General features: G+C 41.3%; 1 protein-coding gene across 3 annotated transcripts in view; it reads right to left on the bottom strand.

The window, feature by feature from the left end:
- RHBDF2 (rhomboid 5 homolog 2) overlaps positions 1–16,667 on the bottom strand; it is a 119,209-nt gene that overhangs the window by 3,938 nt on the left and 98,604 nt on the right. For 2 of the 3 annotated variants that reach the window (XM_070739877.1, XM_070739878.1), the window contains exons 14-17: positions 14,330–14,424; positions 12,258–12,333; positions 10,728–10,828; positions 8,351–8,504 (exon numbers count right to left, since the gene is read on the bottom strand). In XM_070739877.1, the coding sequence (XP_070595978.1) occupies positions 8,351–8,504; positions 10,728–10,828; positions 12,258–12,333; positions 14,330–14,424 (426 nt within the window). The remainder of the gene's footprint in view (positions 1–8,350; positions 8,505–10,727; positions 10,829–12,257; positions 12,334–14,329; positions 14,425–16,667) is intronic. The other variant, XR_011558072.1, reaches the window with a different exon arrangement.

Genomic DNA, 16,667 nt, shown 5'->3' with positions numbered 1-16,667 from the left:
GCTCAAGTACAATGGCGTTTATTTCATTACAAACGGCTCTCAATTTTCTACTAAGAAAACAAGCACACACACAAACATTAATAAAACATATTAGAAATAAATTATATTAAAGGGCTTGGGTTTTTGTTCATTTGTTGGAGTAAAGAAAATCTGAGTTTGGAATGGGCTAGATATTCAGAAGATTCTACAGAAAATAAATCCCCCAAAGACTTCCAAATAAGTACATGGGAAAGTCAATGGTTCAGAATGCTGACAATGCCTCCATTCTAAGTTTTCCTTAGAGCAGAGGTGGGGAACTATGGTCCCTTTATGACTCGTGAACATCAACCCCCAGAAGTGAAGCTCCAGCTGGCTCAGGAATTCTGGGAGTTGAAGTCCACAAGTCATAAAGGGTTTCTGACAGTTTGCTAACCCTGCCTTAAGAGCATATGTAATCTATCCTCTGCTTCCTGGTTTATACATGTAAATATATACCACTGATACACAGTGAGAGCAGTATATGTAATATCTGACAACAATGTATATGCACTTACTGCTCTGATTAGGGTCTCAAATACACATACACAGGATACAAATCTGCATCTACCTTGATTAGATCCACACAAAAAACAACACAACACATATTCTGATTAGTACACAAACAGATGCAAGGTATTGTTCAGTACAGTATTCAAAGTACATGCCTCTTATGATCACTCCAGTAAAAGATCTGGAAAGAATTCCAAAAGCCAAGAACTGCATATTTTCCCTACCTTGTTTTAAAGGCACGGAACATGTTTGCTCACTGTGAATATTTCCTCTGTTTGTGAGTTTTTGCAGCATTTAAAATTATAGAAAAGGACATTCACTTGAACAAGATAAAAGAACCAGAATATAAACACAAGAATAATCACTCATATGTTTCCAAGCATATTTTGCTCACCTGTGTATTACACTGGCTGATTTTTAAAAAAAATACTCTAAGCAGAGCTGATCCTGGTTAATATCTAAATGGATGAGTACAAAATGAATAAAACTTTCATTTTATTAACAAGAAAACAGTTCTGATTTTTGATAAATTCACTTTTGAAGTTCAAAATGGACTCTGAGTTTTATTTTTCTTAAATTCAGATTTAAGCAGCCTGACACCTCCTTTTAAATTTCTCAACTTTTAAGTTTGATGCACTGTTTTTATATTAAGATAATTTTCTATTTTACTGTGCACTGCCCAGAGTTCCTCTCTGATGGAGATGGGCAGTTCAAAAACGTGAAAAACAATGAAAAAAATCAATAAAATTGGGATTAAAATCTAATAAAAATAAATTGACTTGCCCCAAAGGATTAGAAAACTAAATCTAGGCTCTCATGCATAAGAGACAGAATGTCAGCTGACGCACGTCTATCTTAAATTATGCCAGTTTTCAAATACATTAAGGTGTGACATCTTCATAATTTATCAGTTTGAAAGATGGGCATATTGTCATGATGCTACAGTATCACTGCAGGAGGGATACGCAGGGGGTTTATCCATGAGTTGGCACTTTGTCGCCTCGTGTTCCCAAGCAGCTGCTGAGAAGCGGCTGATGCTGTTGAAGGGATTAGAGAAATGATCTCCTTTACAGCCTGTTAGAACTTCAGATTAGCCAACGATCTCTTACATCAGCCAAACAGCACGGGTACTATCACATGAGAACAAAAACAGACCCAACACGTGCTGGCTCAACACATGGAGATAGAATACTACTTTTAGGAGAATTTATATTGTCTCAATTCTGTCTCACATAGAGAATAAGGCAGATCAACCATCTCCGTAGATCAATAAAAGGAAACCTATCTGTGCAAAAGATTTGCTACTGTCTTTTCATTGAAACAACAGCACTTTTTTCAGGATCAGAAAACAAAAGTAGCTAATTTAGTGAGCTGCCATGATCCTAAAAACAAAGATGGCTTCTTCAATGAGTTGCCAACAGGTGCGGCCTTCGTACTGTAAAGCACCTTTTCAAAGTCAAATGTGAGGCACTGCACAGCCCCAGAATTTGATTTATTTAATAAAAAACATCATTTAATTAAACCCTTATATTTCAGTTTCAAGCCCTTAGATCAGGTAGGAGTGTCAAACTCACATCATCATGTAATGGATCGTAACTTACCCCCCTTCACTAAACTGGGGGTGGGCGTGGCCTGTGCATCACGCATCTGCCCTGCGGCCATGAGCTTGACACCTCTGCCTTAGATTCTTCACAGTTATGAACAGGGGCTACAATTTATTATGAGAGCCATTTCCTTAATACAAATAATCTTCTAATGATTCTAATTGGAGCTTGGCAAATATTCTTCATTACAAAACCAATTTTCATTTTAAAATTAAGAATAGATGAAATGAAGATGTCACAGGTGCTATTCTACTATACATAATAACAACAACAACAACAACAACAATAACAACAACAACAACAATAACAACAACAACAACAACAACAGAGTTGGAAGGGACCTTGGAGGTCTTCTAGTCCAACCCCCTGCTCAGGCAGGAAACCCTCTACCATTTCAGACAAATCCAGCATCTTCTTAAAAACTTTCAGTGTTGGAGCATTCACAACTTCTAGAGGCAAGATGTTCCACTGATCAATTGTTCTAACTTGCGGGAAATTTCTCCTTAGTTCTAAGTTGCTTCTCTCCTTGACAGGTTTCCACCCATTGCTTCTTGTTTTACCCTCAGGTGCTTTGGAGGATAGCCTAACTCCCTCTTCTTTATGGCAACCCCTGAGATATTGGAACACTGCTATCATGTCTCCCCTGGTCCTTTTTTTCATTAACTAGACATACCCAGTTCCTGCAACAGTTCTTCATATGTTTTAGCCTCCAGCCCCCTAATCATCTTTGTTGCTCTTCTCTGCACTCTTTCTAGAGTCTCAACATCCTTTTTTACATCGTGGTGACCAAAACTGAATGCAATATTCCAAGTGTGGCCTTACCAAGGCCTTATAAACTGGTATTAACACTTCACGTGATCTTGATTCTACCCCTCTGTTTATGCAGCCTAGAACTGTGTTGGCTTTTTTGGCAGCTGCTGCACACTGCTGGCTCATAATTAAAGGGTTGTCCACTAGGACTCCAAGATCCCTCTCATAGTTGCTACTGTTGAGCAAGGTACCTGTGCATTTTGTTTTTCTTGCCTAAATGTAGAACTTTACTTTTTTCACCACTGAATTTCATTTTTTTTTAATAAGGCCCAATGTTCTTCTGGAGGTACCTCATATTGATATGGGTATTGTTGAGGTTCTGGAGGTACCTGGCCATTTGAGACTTCTGTTTTTGCTCTGCCCCCAGATTATCTCTGTGTGTGTGCATGTGTGTGGAAGCACATGAGAGGGAATCATCATCAGAGGTGCATCTCTGTGCATTTACCCAGGCCAACACTGCACTGGTTTGGAAAGGTTGCTGAGACTCCCTCATTTCTGTGGTGCCTGTGGTTTGAAGTACATAAAGACCAAAGGATCTCAGTTACAGGCTTGCAACTAGTACACAGGAGTGGGTGTCCACTGGCCCAGAAAGCTATGCATCACATCTTGTATACTGTTTGGTTGCTTAGGCCAGCGTTTCCCAACCGGTGTGCCGCGGCACAGTAGTGTGCCGCGAGACACGGTCAGGTGTGCCGCAGGAAGCTCCAGGTGGGCGGGGCACTGCCAGTGCCGGACCGCCAGTGCCTCCAACCTGGAGCTCCCACTCGCAACTGTCCCCCGGCTCGCAACTGTCCCCGATGCAGCTGTTTCCGGCTGGGCCCCAAAGAAGGAGGGCGGGAAAAAGGAGGCAGGGGCGGGGAGGTCCGGCAGTAGGAGTAAAGGGAGCCGCGGCCGCCCCTGCCTCCCCACGGTGCCTCTGGCCAAACGCGCCCCTGGCTTCTCTGCCCTGCCCCATTGCCCGTCCGATCCGCCCACTCTCCTCCTCCTCCGCCGCCTCCTGTATTGGGGCGTGATCCGCCCCCTCTCCTTCGCTGCCGGAGAGAGAATGGAGGGCGCCGTTGTCTTCGCCTCCGCCCGCCGGCTCCCCTCGCCCTCCCAGACGTCCCCAGCGCCCGGCCGCGCGCCGCCTCCCGTTAGCCCGGCCGACCTTTCCCTGCTGCCGTTTTCATGGCGCTCGCTCGCTTCTCCGGTCAGCAAAGCCATCTGCCCAGGAAAGCGCTGCGCCGCGCTTGCTGGCCGGAAAAGCGAGCGATCCAGGAGTCCGGGACTGTGTGGCTTTGCGCCATGAAGAGAAAACAGCAGCAGGGAAAGGTCAGCCGGGCTAACGGGAGGCGGCGCGTGGCCGGGCGCTGGGAACGTCTGGGAGGGCGAGGAGGCTGATGGCTGCTGTTGCCTCTTAGCTGCAGAGCCGGCGGGCGGAGGCGAAGACAACGGCACCCTCCATTCTCTCTCCAGCTCTCTCTCTCTCTTTTTCTCTCTGTTGCCGGCATGGTGAACGAGAGAGAAAGAGAGAGAGAGAAAAAGGAGGGGAGAGAGAATGAGAGAAAGAGAGAAAGAGAAAGAGAGGGAAAGAAAGCAAGAGAGAGAAAGAGAGGGGGGAAGGAGGGAGAGGGAAAGACATGGAGGGAGGGAAGGAGGGAGAGAGAAAGAGCAAAAAAGAGGAAGAAAGAGGGATGGAGAGAGAGAAAGAAGGGAAGGAAGAGAGAGAAAGAGGGAGGGAGAAATAGAGTGAAATGGAGGAAGAGATTTTTTTTTGTCCAAACTTTTCTTTAGCCCCCCCCCCCGCCCCCCCTTCAGTGTTCCCCAGAATTTTGAAAATATGAATAATGTGCCGCGGCTCAAAAAAGGTTGGGAAACACTGGCTTAGGCTACTAGACAGGCTACAAGAATAGTGGAAGGTCTTAAGCATAAAACGTATCAGGAAAGACTTAATGAACTCAATCTGTATAGTCTGGAGGACAGAAGGAAAAGGGGGCACATGATCGAAACATTAAAATATGTTAAAGGGTTAAATAAGGTTCAGGAGGGAAGTGTTTTTAATAGGAAAGTGAACACAAGAACAAGGGGACACAATCTGAAGTTAGTTGGGGGAAAGATCAAAAGCAACGTGAGAAAATATTATTTCACTGAAAGAGTAGTAGATGCATGGAACAAACTTCCAGCAGACGTGGTTGGTAAATCCACAGTAACTGAATTTAAACATGCCTGGGATAAACATATATCCATTGTAAGATAAAATACAGGAAATAGTATAAGGGCAGACTAGATGGACCATGAGGTCTTTTTCTGCCGTCAGTCTTCTATGTTTCTATGTTTCTAGAAAGCGAAATGAAAAACCCAAGGGAGGGGTTGCTTCCATCTGGTGGTGCAGACTTTCAGCAAACCTTCCAGTCTTTTCCACTCCCTTTCAAATCAGCAGTGAAAGAAGCTGAATCAGCACTTCTTTTTGTTGCCATATGTCAGCAGTGACATCATTGAATGCTTTCCGGCTTCCCAGTCTGCGCTGGGCCAGAAATCAGATGGCAGCTGGCCAGGCCAGCTGACTCACCAGCCACGTGCCAAGAACAAGGAGGAAGCAGGGTTGGGTGGGGTGGGGGTGAGACAAAGGGAAGACTGATCCTGCGATCAAGAGAATTTGGCAGCGATGGGCCAAAAGCTGCTTAGTACTCCTTCTGATAACTTTCCCTAATGAATTTATTTCTCAGTAACACTTTCAAGAGGCCTGGGGTTTTCAGACTAGAAAAGCAATCGACAGAAGAACAAATTAAAAATGTAAATAGGGCATTCTCCCAGAACTGGAACTGGAGGTCATAACTGAATGATCCCCAAGTTTTAAGTGCAAACAGATTCCTGCCCACCCACAACTAACAGATTACACTCTTTTCCCCTCGTATGTTAGCTTCGGAGAGGGGCGTCATACAAATCTAATAAATTATTACACAGCCACAGGGTTCTTAAAAGTTTGGCTCACAAAGTCAAAAAATAGAACAAAATATTGAAACACAAGGATAAACCCAAACAAAGCATATGGCATTAACTCTCAAAAGTTCTCTGGATAAGCTCTGGTTTATTTTTTATTTTTTGGAAGGTGGGAAATGTTGGTGGCAGAGAAATCTGCAACAGGAGATCCTTTCAGAAGGTTGGCCCATCATTGAAACACAAACACTTTTAAGCTTCCTGATCTCCTGAATATGAGATACAAGCAACCACAAGATTCCCAAGAAACTGATTCCAGTAGATCATCTAGTTTTCTTGGCATAGTGGAAGGCAAGAAATGATGAAGAAATGTTATATTTAATTAGTCTCATCTCTGTTTGTGGCACAATAACTGAGTACCTGGAGTGACTCATGGAACCTCAAACTGTTGTGTAAAGGTCTCAAACCTTAACACTGTCGTAATACTGAATTTGTCTGTTGGAAAGCTGACAATCCAGGTTTGAGACCCATGTGTGATGGTGTGAGGTTTCATTAGTCACCCCAAGTCCTACCAACCTATCAGTTCGAAATATGTAAATGTGAGTAGATAAATAGGTACAGTTTCTACTTGAACGGTCATCACATTCTGTATTTTCATGTTGGCCATATCATGATGGAAACGTCTTCTCGGACAAGCTTCTTTGACTGAGAACTAGATATGAGCACTGCCCCCTAGAGTCAGTCACAACTGGACAGGGGAAACCTTTACATCATTATCTCAGTTTACTAAACTGAGATGCCAATAACAGTTATGGTCCTACCAAACACCCGTTGTGCATTCCTTCCTTTCTGTAGGCTAACAAGACCAAAAGCTTAGGGTTAAGAATATTTCCTCTTTATGTCTATGCTGGAAAACTATAATTATTTCAGTATGTGATGCTCACTTCAAAACCATGACTTTATTCTCAGAACCGATCAAAATACCTTTACTATAATATCACACATTAGAATTAAGTGAAAGCTGAAGTTAACTAAAATATGCTTCTTCTTTTTTTCCAGTTCCATGGAGAGACTATATTCTCAACATGGACAATTGTTCATGTCTCAAATGATTAAGGCAACATAAGATTGTCTGAACAAAGCCAGCATGAAAGTAGAGAAAGAAAGGAATATGTGTGAGAAAAAGATAAATTCAGTAGTTATACAGGAAGATTTTAAAAACCATTTCTTCTTATTGTTTATATGCTACCGTTTGCTCATGTAGAGCGAATGTTCTTTAACACCAGTGCCCTGTAAACAAAACAGTGCTCTCAAATACCTTTGAAGAGTGTTCGGAAACTTCAGGTCGTGCAGAATGCAGCTGCGAGAGCAATCATGGGCTTTCCAAAATATGCCCATGTTACTTCAACACTCCTCAGTCTGCATTGGTTGCCAATCAGTTTCCGGTCACAATTCAAAGGGCTATAAAGCCCTTCATGCCACCGGACCAGGGTATCTACGAGACCGCCTTCTGCCGCATGAATCCCAGCGACTGGTTAGGTCCCACGGAGTTGGTCTCCTCTGGGTCCCGTCAACTAAACAATGTCGTTTGGCGGGACCCAGAGGAAGAGCCTTCTCTGTGGCGGCTCCCTCCAGAGATTAGAACTGTCCCCCCCTCCTTGCCTTTCATAAACTCCTTAAAACCCACCTCTGTTATCAGGCGTGGGGGAACTGAAACATCTCCCCCTGCCTATGTAGTTCTTTGTGTATGATATGACTGTATGTATGTTTTTTTTTAATATATATATTGGGGTTTCTTGTTTTTTAGACTTTTTAAATGTATTATTGTTATTTTAGATTCTAACTATTAGATTTGTCATTATATATTGTTTTTATCATTGCTGTAAGCCGCCCCGAGTCTACGGAGAGGGGCGGCATACAAATCTAATAAATAATAATAATAATAATAATAATAATAATAATAATAATAATAATAATAATAATAAAATAAATAATGACCTCAAATATTTCAGAATCTAAAAATCGTGTATTTAAATCACCATGACCAAAAGAACTCAACTACAAATAACATAATGAGCACATGTATGTAATTTTACTGGCAGTTGCGAAAATACTTTGCTTTCCCAGTCTAGTTTATAACCTTCACATTTTCTGGTCTCCCGTACTTGTAGTAACCTGGACTGATCTGGCTTAGCCCTTTTGAGATCAATTTTGAGATCAATCAGTTGGCGTGCTGCCAACTACTCAGGAGACACCACAGTTGGGTCATGCCAATGTTTTCTTTTTTACTAATCTTATTGCTATATTCCTTTGCTATAAGAATTTAGTACTGGATGCAAAGCATTCTTGTTTGACTGTGATCATGTTCTCGTGTTGCTACTGATTTTGAAGATTTAATAACATTTTCAAATTTGGCGTCTACAAAATATGGTCCAGTTCATACAACTGTAAGAAGATTCTTCTTCAACAGAAAACCCCAGTAATGCCCATACCTCTGCCCTGTAGGGTAGGAAGATGGCACTAGCCAGATTGCCTGTGATGCCGCTGAGGATAAAAATGATAGTAATACGAAGCCAGCCAGCCAGTTTTTCCAAATCTCTGAGCACTGTCATCTGGAAGATCACAGACACCAGGCAATGGATAATCCTAGGGGAGACAGACAATTGAATCAGAGCAATTCAATTCAATTCATTAGATTTGAAGACTTGGGGCAGCTCACAACAACAACAACAAATACAGTAACAATAATACAAATCCAATTAATAAAAGTAGAATTAAAACCATTTAATATTAAAAACAATCAATGCGACACAGTCATTCTCAAGTGCTATAGTCAGAAGAGGGGGAATAGGTGAGTCTTTAACATCTTGCGGAAGACAGGGAGGGTGGGGGCAATTAGAATCTCTGGGGGGAATTGATTCCAGAGGTCCGGGGCCGCCACAGGGGAGGCTCTTCCCCTGGATCCCACCAACCGACATTGTTTAGTCGATGGGACCCGGAGAAGGCCAACTCTGTGGGACCTAATCGGCCGCTGGGATTCCTGCGGCAGAAGGCAGTCCCGTAGGTATTCTGGTCCGATGCCATGTAGGGCTTTATAGGTCATTACCAACACTTTGAATTGTGACCGGAAGAAACATGGGCGTACCTAGGGAGGCCCACGGTAGCTCGCGCGGCTGCATTCTGCATGATCTGAAGTTTCTGAACACTCTTCAAAGGTAGCCCCATGTAGAGAGCGTTGTTTCCCTTTCCTTCAAAAAAATAAAAATAGCCCTTCTCCTTCATCTCTGCACACAATATCAGCCAGCACAATGTTACAGGTTGCAACTGTGGTGCTAAACCTTTGCCAGTTTGATAAATAGCCTGGATTGCCACAAGGGATCCTCCTATCAGTTTAAATATTAGCAGGTTAAAGACAGATTGTGGCCTCTTCATATTCTTGTTTGATCATAAGAACTTTGGGATGAAGTTTTGTTGCCCACTACCTAACAGGAGTAGCACAACCTGAAACTGGACAAACATTCCCATCATTTCATGCAGATGAAATGAAGGGATTATGGAGAGACACAACTTGAAAAATGAGAATCAGTGGATGTATGGGAAGCCCATGAGGTCCACTTAATTCATTCATCAAACCTATCATTCTGGATAGGTTTGAAGGGCTACATTGGTTCAAGCCAATTATCAGACAGCATCAAGGATTAGATTCTGGGGAATTTTACTTTTAAAAAACCTTTGATTGTATAATCACCCTATATCATTAAGGATATTTTAGATAGGGTGCGGGTGTCACCTTAGAAACACAGAAACATAGAAGACTGACGGCAGAAAAAGACCTCATGGTCCATCTAGTCTGCCCTTATACTATTTCCTGTATTTTATCTTAGGATGGATATATGTTTATCCCAGGCATGTTTAAATTCAGTTACTGTGGATTTACCAACCAAGTCTGCTGGAAGTTTGTTCCAAGGATCTGCTACTCTTTCAGTAAAATAATATTTTCTCATGTTGCTTTTGATCTTTCCCCCAACTAACTTCAGATTGTGTCCCCTTGTTCTTGTGTTCACTTTCCTATTAAAAACATTTCCCTCCTGAACCTTATTTAACCCTTTAACATATTTAAATGTTTCGATCATGTCCCCCCTTTTCCTTCTGTCCTCCAGACTATACAGATTGAGTTCATTAAGTCTTTCCTGATACATTTTATGCTTACGACCTTCCACCATTCTTGTAGCCCATCTTTGGACCCGTTCAATTTTGTCAATATCTTTTTGTAGGTGAGGTCTCCAGAACTGAACACAATATTCCAAATGTGGTCTCACCAGCGCTCTATATAGCGGGATCACAATCTCCCTCTTCCTGCTTGTTATACCTCTAGCTATGCAGCCAAGCATCCTACTTGCTTTTCCTACTGCCCGACCACACTGCTCACCCATTTTGAGACTGTCAGAAATCACTACCCCTAAATCCTTCTCTTCTGACAGGGATCACCCCATTTCCATCACTTTCTTTATATTTTCTTCTTACTTCCATTAATCCCTCTCCAATGTATTAAGGTGCAGAACAGTTGCAAAGTGTTTTTTGACTGCTGATGTTGAAGAATTTCTGTAATTTATAAATGTTTGCAGGGCAAAGCCAGGAAAGACCAGGCCTGAATCAGTTAGCTAGGCCTCATTTTCTAGCTTTTTGACTGTGATCAGTGACACTTTGTAATATCCCACTCCCGCCCAGAGTCAGAAAATCAGACATGCACCGAAGGAAAACTGAACAAAAAAACAAGAGATACTATACTGACACACAAAAACACAAAAAGGCAATTTCAAAGCATCAAACCTCACAATATTTTTTTTTTTGGGGGGGGGGGGGGCTTACCCTGCATGAAGAAATAAAGACAACCAGAGCCTGTAGAACTGATCTGGAATCTCTGGGTTAAGAAATGGTAAGAGGCCACATACTTCACCCATGCAGTGAACCTAGAACAACAACAACAAAAATAAGTCTTTAAGATATGTAGATAACCCTTGTCTAACCTGTTGCTGGCCAGTTATGGATTACGTTTTCCAGAATCTCCAGCCATCAAGGGAGGAAATGGGAAAAGCTGTGATACAACATACAGTGGTACCTCATCTTACGAACGCCTCTTCTAACAAACTTTTCAAGATACGAACCCGGTGTTTAAGATTTTTTTGCCTCTTCTTCTGAACTATTTTCACCTTACGAACCCAAGTCGCTGCTGCTGGGATGAAGGGGTTTCTTCCCCCCCCTTTTTTTGAAGAAAGAAAAGGGAGGGGCGGCTTAGAGGGGGAAAAGACTGCATTTAAATAACTAGGAGAACAGCGTGTTTGCAGGCACTGAAAGGGTGTCTTTTGAAGAAAGAAAAGGGAGGGGCGGCTTGGAGGGGGAAAAGACTGTATTTAAATAACTAGGAGAACAGCGTGTTTGCAGGCACTGAAAGAGTGTCTTTTGAAGAAAGAAAAGGGAGGGGCGGCTTGGAGGGGGAAAAGACTGTATTTAAATAACTAGGAGAACAGCGTGTTTGCAGGCACTGAAAGAGTGTCTTTTGAAGAAAGAAAAGGGAGGGGCGGCTTGGAGGGGGAAAAGACTGCATTTAAATAACTAGAACAGCGTGTTTGCAGGCACTGAAAGGGTGTCTTTTGAAGAAAGAAAAGGGAGGGGCGCCCCCTTGCCTTTCTTCCTTCCCACTCACCCTTTAGCCTAGCCTTGCTTCTTCCACCCGCCCCCTCCTCCCTGCCCTCTGTTCCCCTCCCTTATAAAGTTTGGGATTTTCCTGAAGGATTTGCACGCATTACTTGCTTTTACATTGATTCCTATGGGAAACATTGTTTCATCTTACGAACTTTTCACTTTACGAACCTCCTCCTGGAACCAATTAAGTTTGTATCATGAGGTACCACTGTATATTGAAGACCACAGCAGATTTTAGAAGAATGTGGAAAAACACTGGTCTTGACAGTAGGACTCAAGGATGCCTGAGATTTTTTAATGAACATACTAGCTCTCTCTTCAGTTTACCACAGTGCTTTCTAATAGTTTGGTGCCAAAGCATTTTTCAAAACCTGCATTGACCTGCTTGATGCTACTTAGCTTATGGATATTTCATAGAAAACCAAGGCAGCTTTTGTGAACCTTACTTAGACACTTAGGCCTAGCAACTACGTAAGAGGTCAGATACTGGTGCTGTCCCTCCTGTGAAGCTCTTTAGCTCTTTCTCCAAACAAGAAATTCTTCTGCCCTTAATCTACAAGTATGGAGTAAACATTTGACACCAACACATCTTTCCCATATATAACTCCCACTAAATGACCCAGATCCTGGGATCTGAAGTTCAACTCCCTTTGAAAAGTGTCAAAATAAGGAAAGCTGCCTGAGGACATTACTTGCCTGTGAACAAAGAGTTGCTTCTTCATGGAAGTGGCCATGCTTGAACTCACAGTACTCCCGAGTTGTGATCTCACAGCTAATATAAAGAGAGTGATAGGGTCAGTTTAATTCATCACCCCTTCTTTTATCTTGATTTCAGTGTCATGGATTTTAATTACACCGACTTTATAATTGTAATTAATTTAATTCTTGTAAGCTGCTTTGATTGCTTACAGAAGTAAAAAAACAAACAAACAGGGTACTTATTTAAAAATAGCCACCTGCAAAATGTTTTGAATTCAAAACACTTGTTCAAAGTTATAACAGCAATTTGAAATATTCTAGAAGTCTTTTTAGCTTCAGAGACCCAAAAGGTTGCTTTGAGCCTGAAAGGCTTCCACCTGGAGCAATTCAATTTCAAATCATTTTGCAACTCACCAATCAATAATAACTTAGCAAACAAATTAGCTACTAATTAGCTAACTAAAATTAGCTAACTAATTTTCAATTCTCCATTAAAATATGATGGAATGCACTGGATTCCCAGGAGGGAGGGGTTGCATTATAGAATAGTAAGAGACTTCTAAAGCCAAATGCTATGCATGAAAGAAAGGAAGGAAGGAAAGAAAGAAAGAAAGAAGGTAAAGAAAGAAAGAAAGAAGGGAAAGAAAAAAAGAAAGAAGGGAAAGAAAGAAAGAAGGGAAAGCAAGAAAGAAGGGAAAGAAAGAAAGAAAGGAAAGAAAGAAAGAAAGAAGGGAAAGAAAGAAAGAAGGGAAAGAAAGAAAGAAAGAAAGAAAGAAAGAAAGAAAGAAAGAAGGGAAAGCAAGAAAGCAGTATAAAGACAGTCTCTCCTTAATAGTCTACAGAATATAGATGCAAATACAAATACTGGAGCATTCGGTCTGGCAAGATTTTTGTTTTTAAGCATGAAACAATAAAGAACACAGCTTGGTAGAATCACCATGTGTCATTCTTGGTTTGGGACTGACAAAGCTCCTGTCTTGCACAATCAAGATCTGTGTTAATGATCACAAAAAAGGCATTGTCCACACTGTTAAAACCTGATGAGATTTGAGCCCAACCTCTGAAGGGCTGCAGATTCCCCCATCTACCTAGCAAAGACAGTCCAATCATCTTCGGAGAGGGGCGGCATACAAATCTAATAAATTATTATTATTATTATCATCATCATATTCAAAAAATGCCACGTTATGTGAACATAGCTATGATATCTTTCAAGTATATTTCTAAATATGACAACAAAAACAAAACCCATAACCTACTTTAAGCATATTGGCCAAATCTAGGAAACACCATTATTTGTTCTCACCTTAAGCAAATTAAGCCTAAATTATACTTCATTCAAATGTGACTTTATTTCAATTCAGTGCATCCAACTGAATTTTCAGATAGCTTCTTCATTGCCTGAAGATCAGTCCTGCTCTAGAATTTCTCTGAGTGTATCTAAGCATTTTAAACTAACAAATTTCTTATGGCATAAACTCTCTTAATCAAATGCGTTAAGATCACACAGAGTGAACTCTTGTTAGTAGAAAAGCTGCTAAATAAGGAACTTTTGTGAGAGTTTAGAGAGTGAATTAGACTCATTCTCATTTACATTTGTGGGGCTTATAACAGCTCGGTGACTAATGATTTCAGTATTTCTAATGAGCAATATGGTCTACATCAGTGTTTCCCAACCTTGGCAACTTGAAGATATTTGGACTTCAACTCCCAGAATTCCTCAGCCAGCGAATGCTGGCTGGGGAATTCTGGGAGTTGAAGTCCAGATATCTTCAAGTTGCCAAGGTTGGGAAACACTGGTCTACATTATAGAACAATGATAACAGACTCAACTGCTGTATTAAACAGCAGATCGGAACAACAAAACCTGAAAAATACTAAACTATGTTTCTTCACTTTCAACCTGCATGCTAATCAAACACACTTCAGCTCAAGCATTGCAGAGGGAATTATGAGAAACCTTCTATATAGGCAGGCTTCAAAATTGATCCCAAAACGAAACAGGAACATTTTGGTAAAAACGTTGCTAAAAACAATTCTTGGGTGTTCCCCAAATCACAAGCATTTACCTGCCTTTGGTTCCAGTGCAGCATGGCCTTCCTTTAATATCACAGTCCATGTGCAATAAACCAGTGTAGTTACTTTTGACCTGATCTGTACATATCTGTAAATAAAAGATGTTTACAATTAAAGGGGGAAAGGGTTAGGAGGGAGGTACACGCAACGTTGTTTTAATTGTGCATAGCTGCCTATGGTATAGAGTTATACTTTAGGCTATGGAAAAGTAAGAACATCACCACCAATACTATATCCCAAGATTGCAGACATACAGTTAAAATAGTTTGTTCATGTTGTTGAAACTTAAGTCTCAGAAAACAAAGATTCCTACTTGTCTCCTTATGACTTGTTTGCATGGAAAAGTGGACTAGGTTATGGATATATGTGTGGACACTTCTGCACACATGTGCTACATAGAAATATGCACCTGAAGTGCCTACACTCCAATGGCAGAAAATATCTTTGGTGCAGGGTTGAACTGTAGAATCCTTAGTGCAGCTCAGCTGTTTGTTTGCAGATGTTTCATTACCTGATTAGATAAACTGTTGCAGTATAGCATAAATATGTTAGAATAGGATTGTATCATAATTATATATATCTGGACCTCTAGCATAAAAATGCTCTGCTTACCCATTCTATTATAAGCCAGGATAGGAGGGCACTAACTTGCCTAATCTGTATTCCTGGTAATTACTGGTGAAGGGAAACAAAAGGGCTCAATAAACATCTCACTGATAAACAAAGTTTACATCACTCTGGGGACAGGACGTTATAGGATCAAAGGGGGGGATTTACATTGCCTGAAGCATACACAGGACGAGAGGGTGATTAAGGAAGATTAGTTGTGATAAGGCAAAAGGCTTCAGAGAAATTAGGTGTGAGAAACATCTGCTCTTAGGAAGTGTTTCTAGGAAATTGTTTTGTGATATCTGTGGGAAAAGGAAGAACTCAAAGATAAGTTATGTTATTGGATGTTTGTGTATCACTTGACAAGTATGTGTAATTATCCCCATTTCCTTATGTTCCCAAATAAAAAGAGGTACATGGCTCTATACCGTGTCACTTCACCCAGAGAGAGAATGTGTCCAAGTCTTCTTTCTAGGATTCGCATTCGTGAGCGATCCCACACGGCTGGGTTGCACTTAGTCCCATTGAAGACATTGTCTTCATCAGGGACTTTGACAGCATCCACAGTAAACATCACCCATACATACAATACTGAGGAGGACTTTGGAAGAATGAGGAGCAGGGATGATGCCCAGGAAGCAGACAAGAGAGGCAGAAGTCTTGGTAGCCTAGTGGTCAGAGAAAGAAACTTAAAAATGCCCCACCCTAATGGATCAAGCAGTTAAAAGTGGCTATGGGAAGTTTGCAGTTTAGACTTGTAACATTCTTACAATTAAATAGAATTAGTTCTTATAGTCGTGTTTCCTTTCTGGTTTACCTGGGAGGCCTGACAGCTAGTGAGTGTAAGATTTACTGTGTGTTTATGTAGAGCAGCTTGTCCTGCCAGTTTGGGTGGGGATATGGTTTTCCTTATTTGCTCTTGATTGCTTGCCAACATTCATGTAATTGCGGATTAACACCAGGCACCCACGCTCACTGGCACTGATGAGGTTACCTAGATGGGTAATGAAACATTAAAAGCAAATAGCCAAGCTAGATAGCACCAGGGATTCCACAGTCCCTACCCTGTAATTTTTCCTCTACACATTTTCATTCCATTTTATCCTAGTTCGTATGGTTCCAGAAACTATTTTAATCTATCTATCTGTCTGTTTGTCTGTCTGTCCTGGTCTAGCTTTGCTGCTCCAAAAATACTCTCTTCACAGCCTTGGATTTTCAAAATAACACTCCTTTATTTATTTTCTTCCACACTGGAATTCTTCAATGTACATCTGAGGCAATGCAAGTGCATTCCAAACCTCACAGGCTAAACTACAAAGTCTACATAAATCCTTTCTATGGACCAGGCTGTCGGCTTCTGACAACTTCTTATCTCTGGGTCAGGTTCAAGCTAATTTCAAAAGGTTTTATCATGCCGAAAAGCGTCCCTCATTTCCAGCTATCTCCGGATGTGAGGTAAGGTAATTAATTTACACACTCTGAATAGCAGATTCAAAACCTCTTTCCCAAAAGCTCGTATTTTCTTTTCTCTAAACTCCTAAACTTGGCACTTAACCAAGGTCTATTATCTATTCCCCCATTGTCTGAAGAAGCAGTACTATGCACGCTGACATCCAATGGATTCTCTACTAAGTTCTCATCTCCACTGCCCTCATCTACTTCTCTTAAATCAAGGTAAATTACAGCTTCTGTGTCTTCTTCCTCCTCTGACTCTGACATTTC

This window comes from Erythrolamprus reginae, chromosome 2, assembly GCF_031021105.1.
Source record: "Erythrolamprus reginae isolate rEryReg1 chromosome 2, rEryReg1.hap1, whole genome shotgun sequence".
NCBI lineage: Eukaryota > Metazoa > Chordata > Lepidosauria > Squamata > Dipsadidae > Erythrolamprus > Erythrolamprus reginae.
The sequence above is the reverse complement of the archived record's forward strand: the minus strand, read 5'-3'. Positions and strand labels throughout refer to the sequence as shown.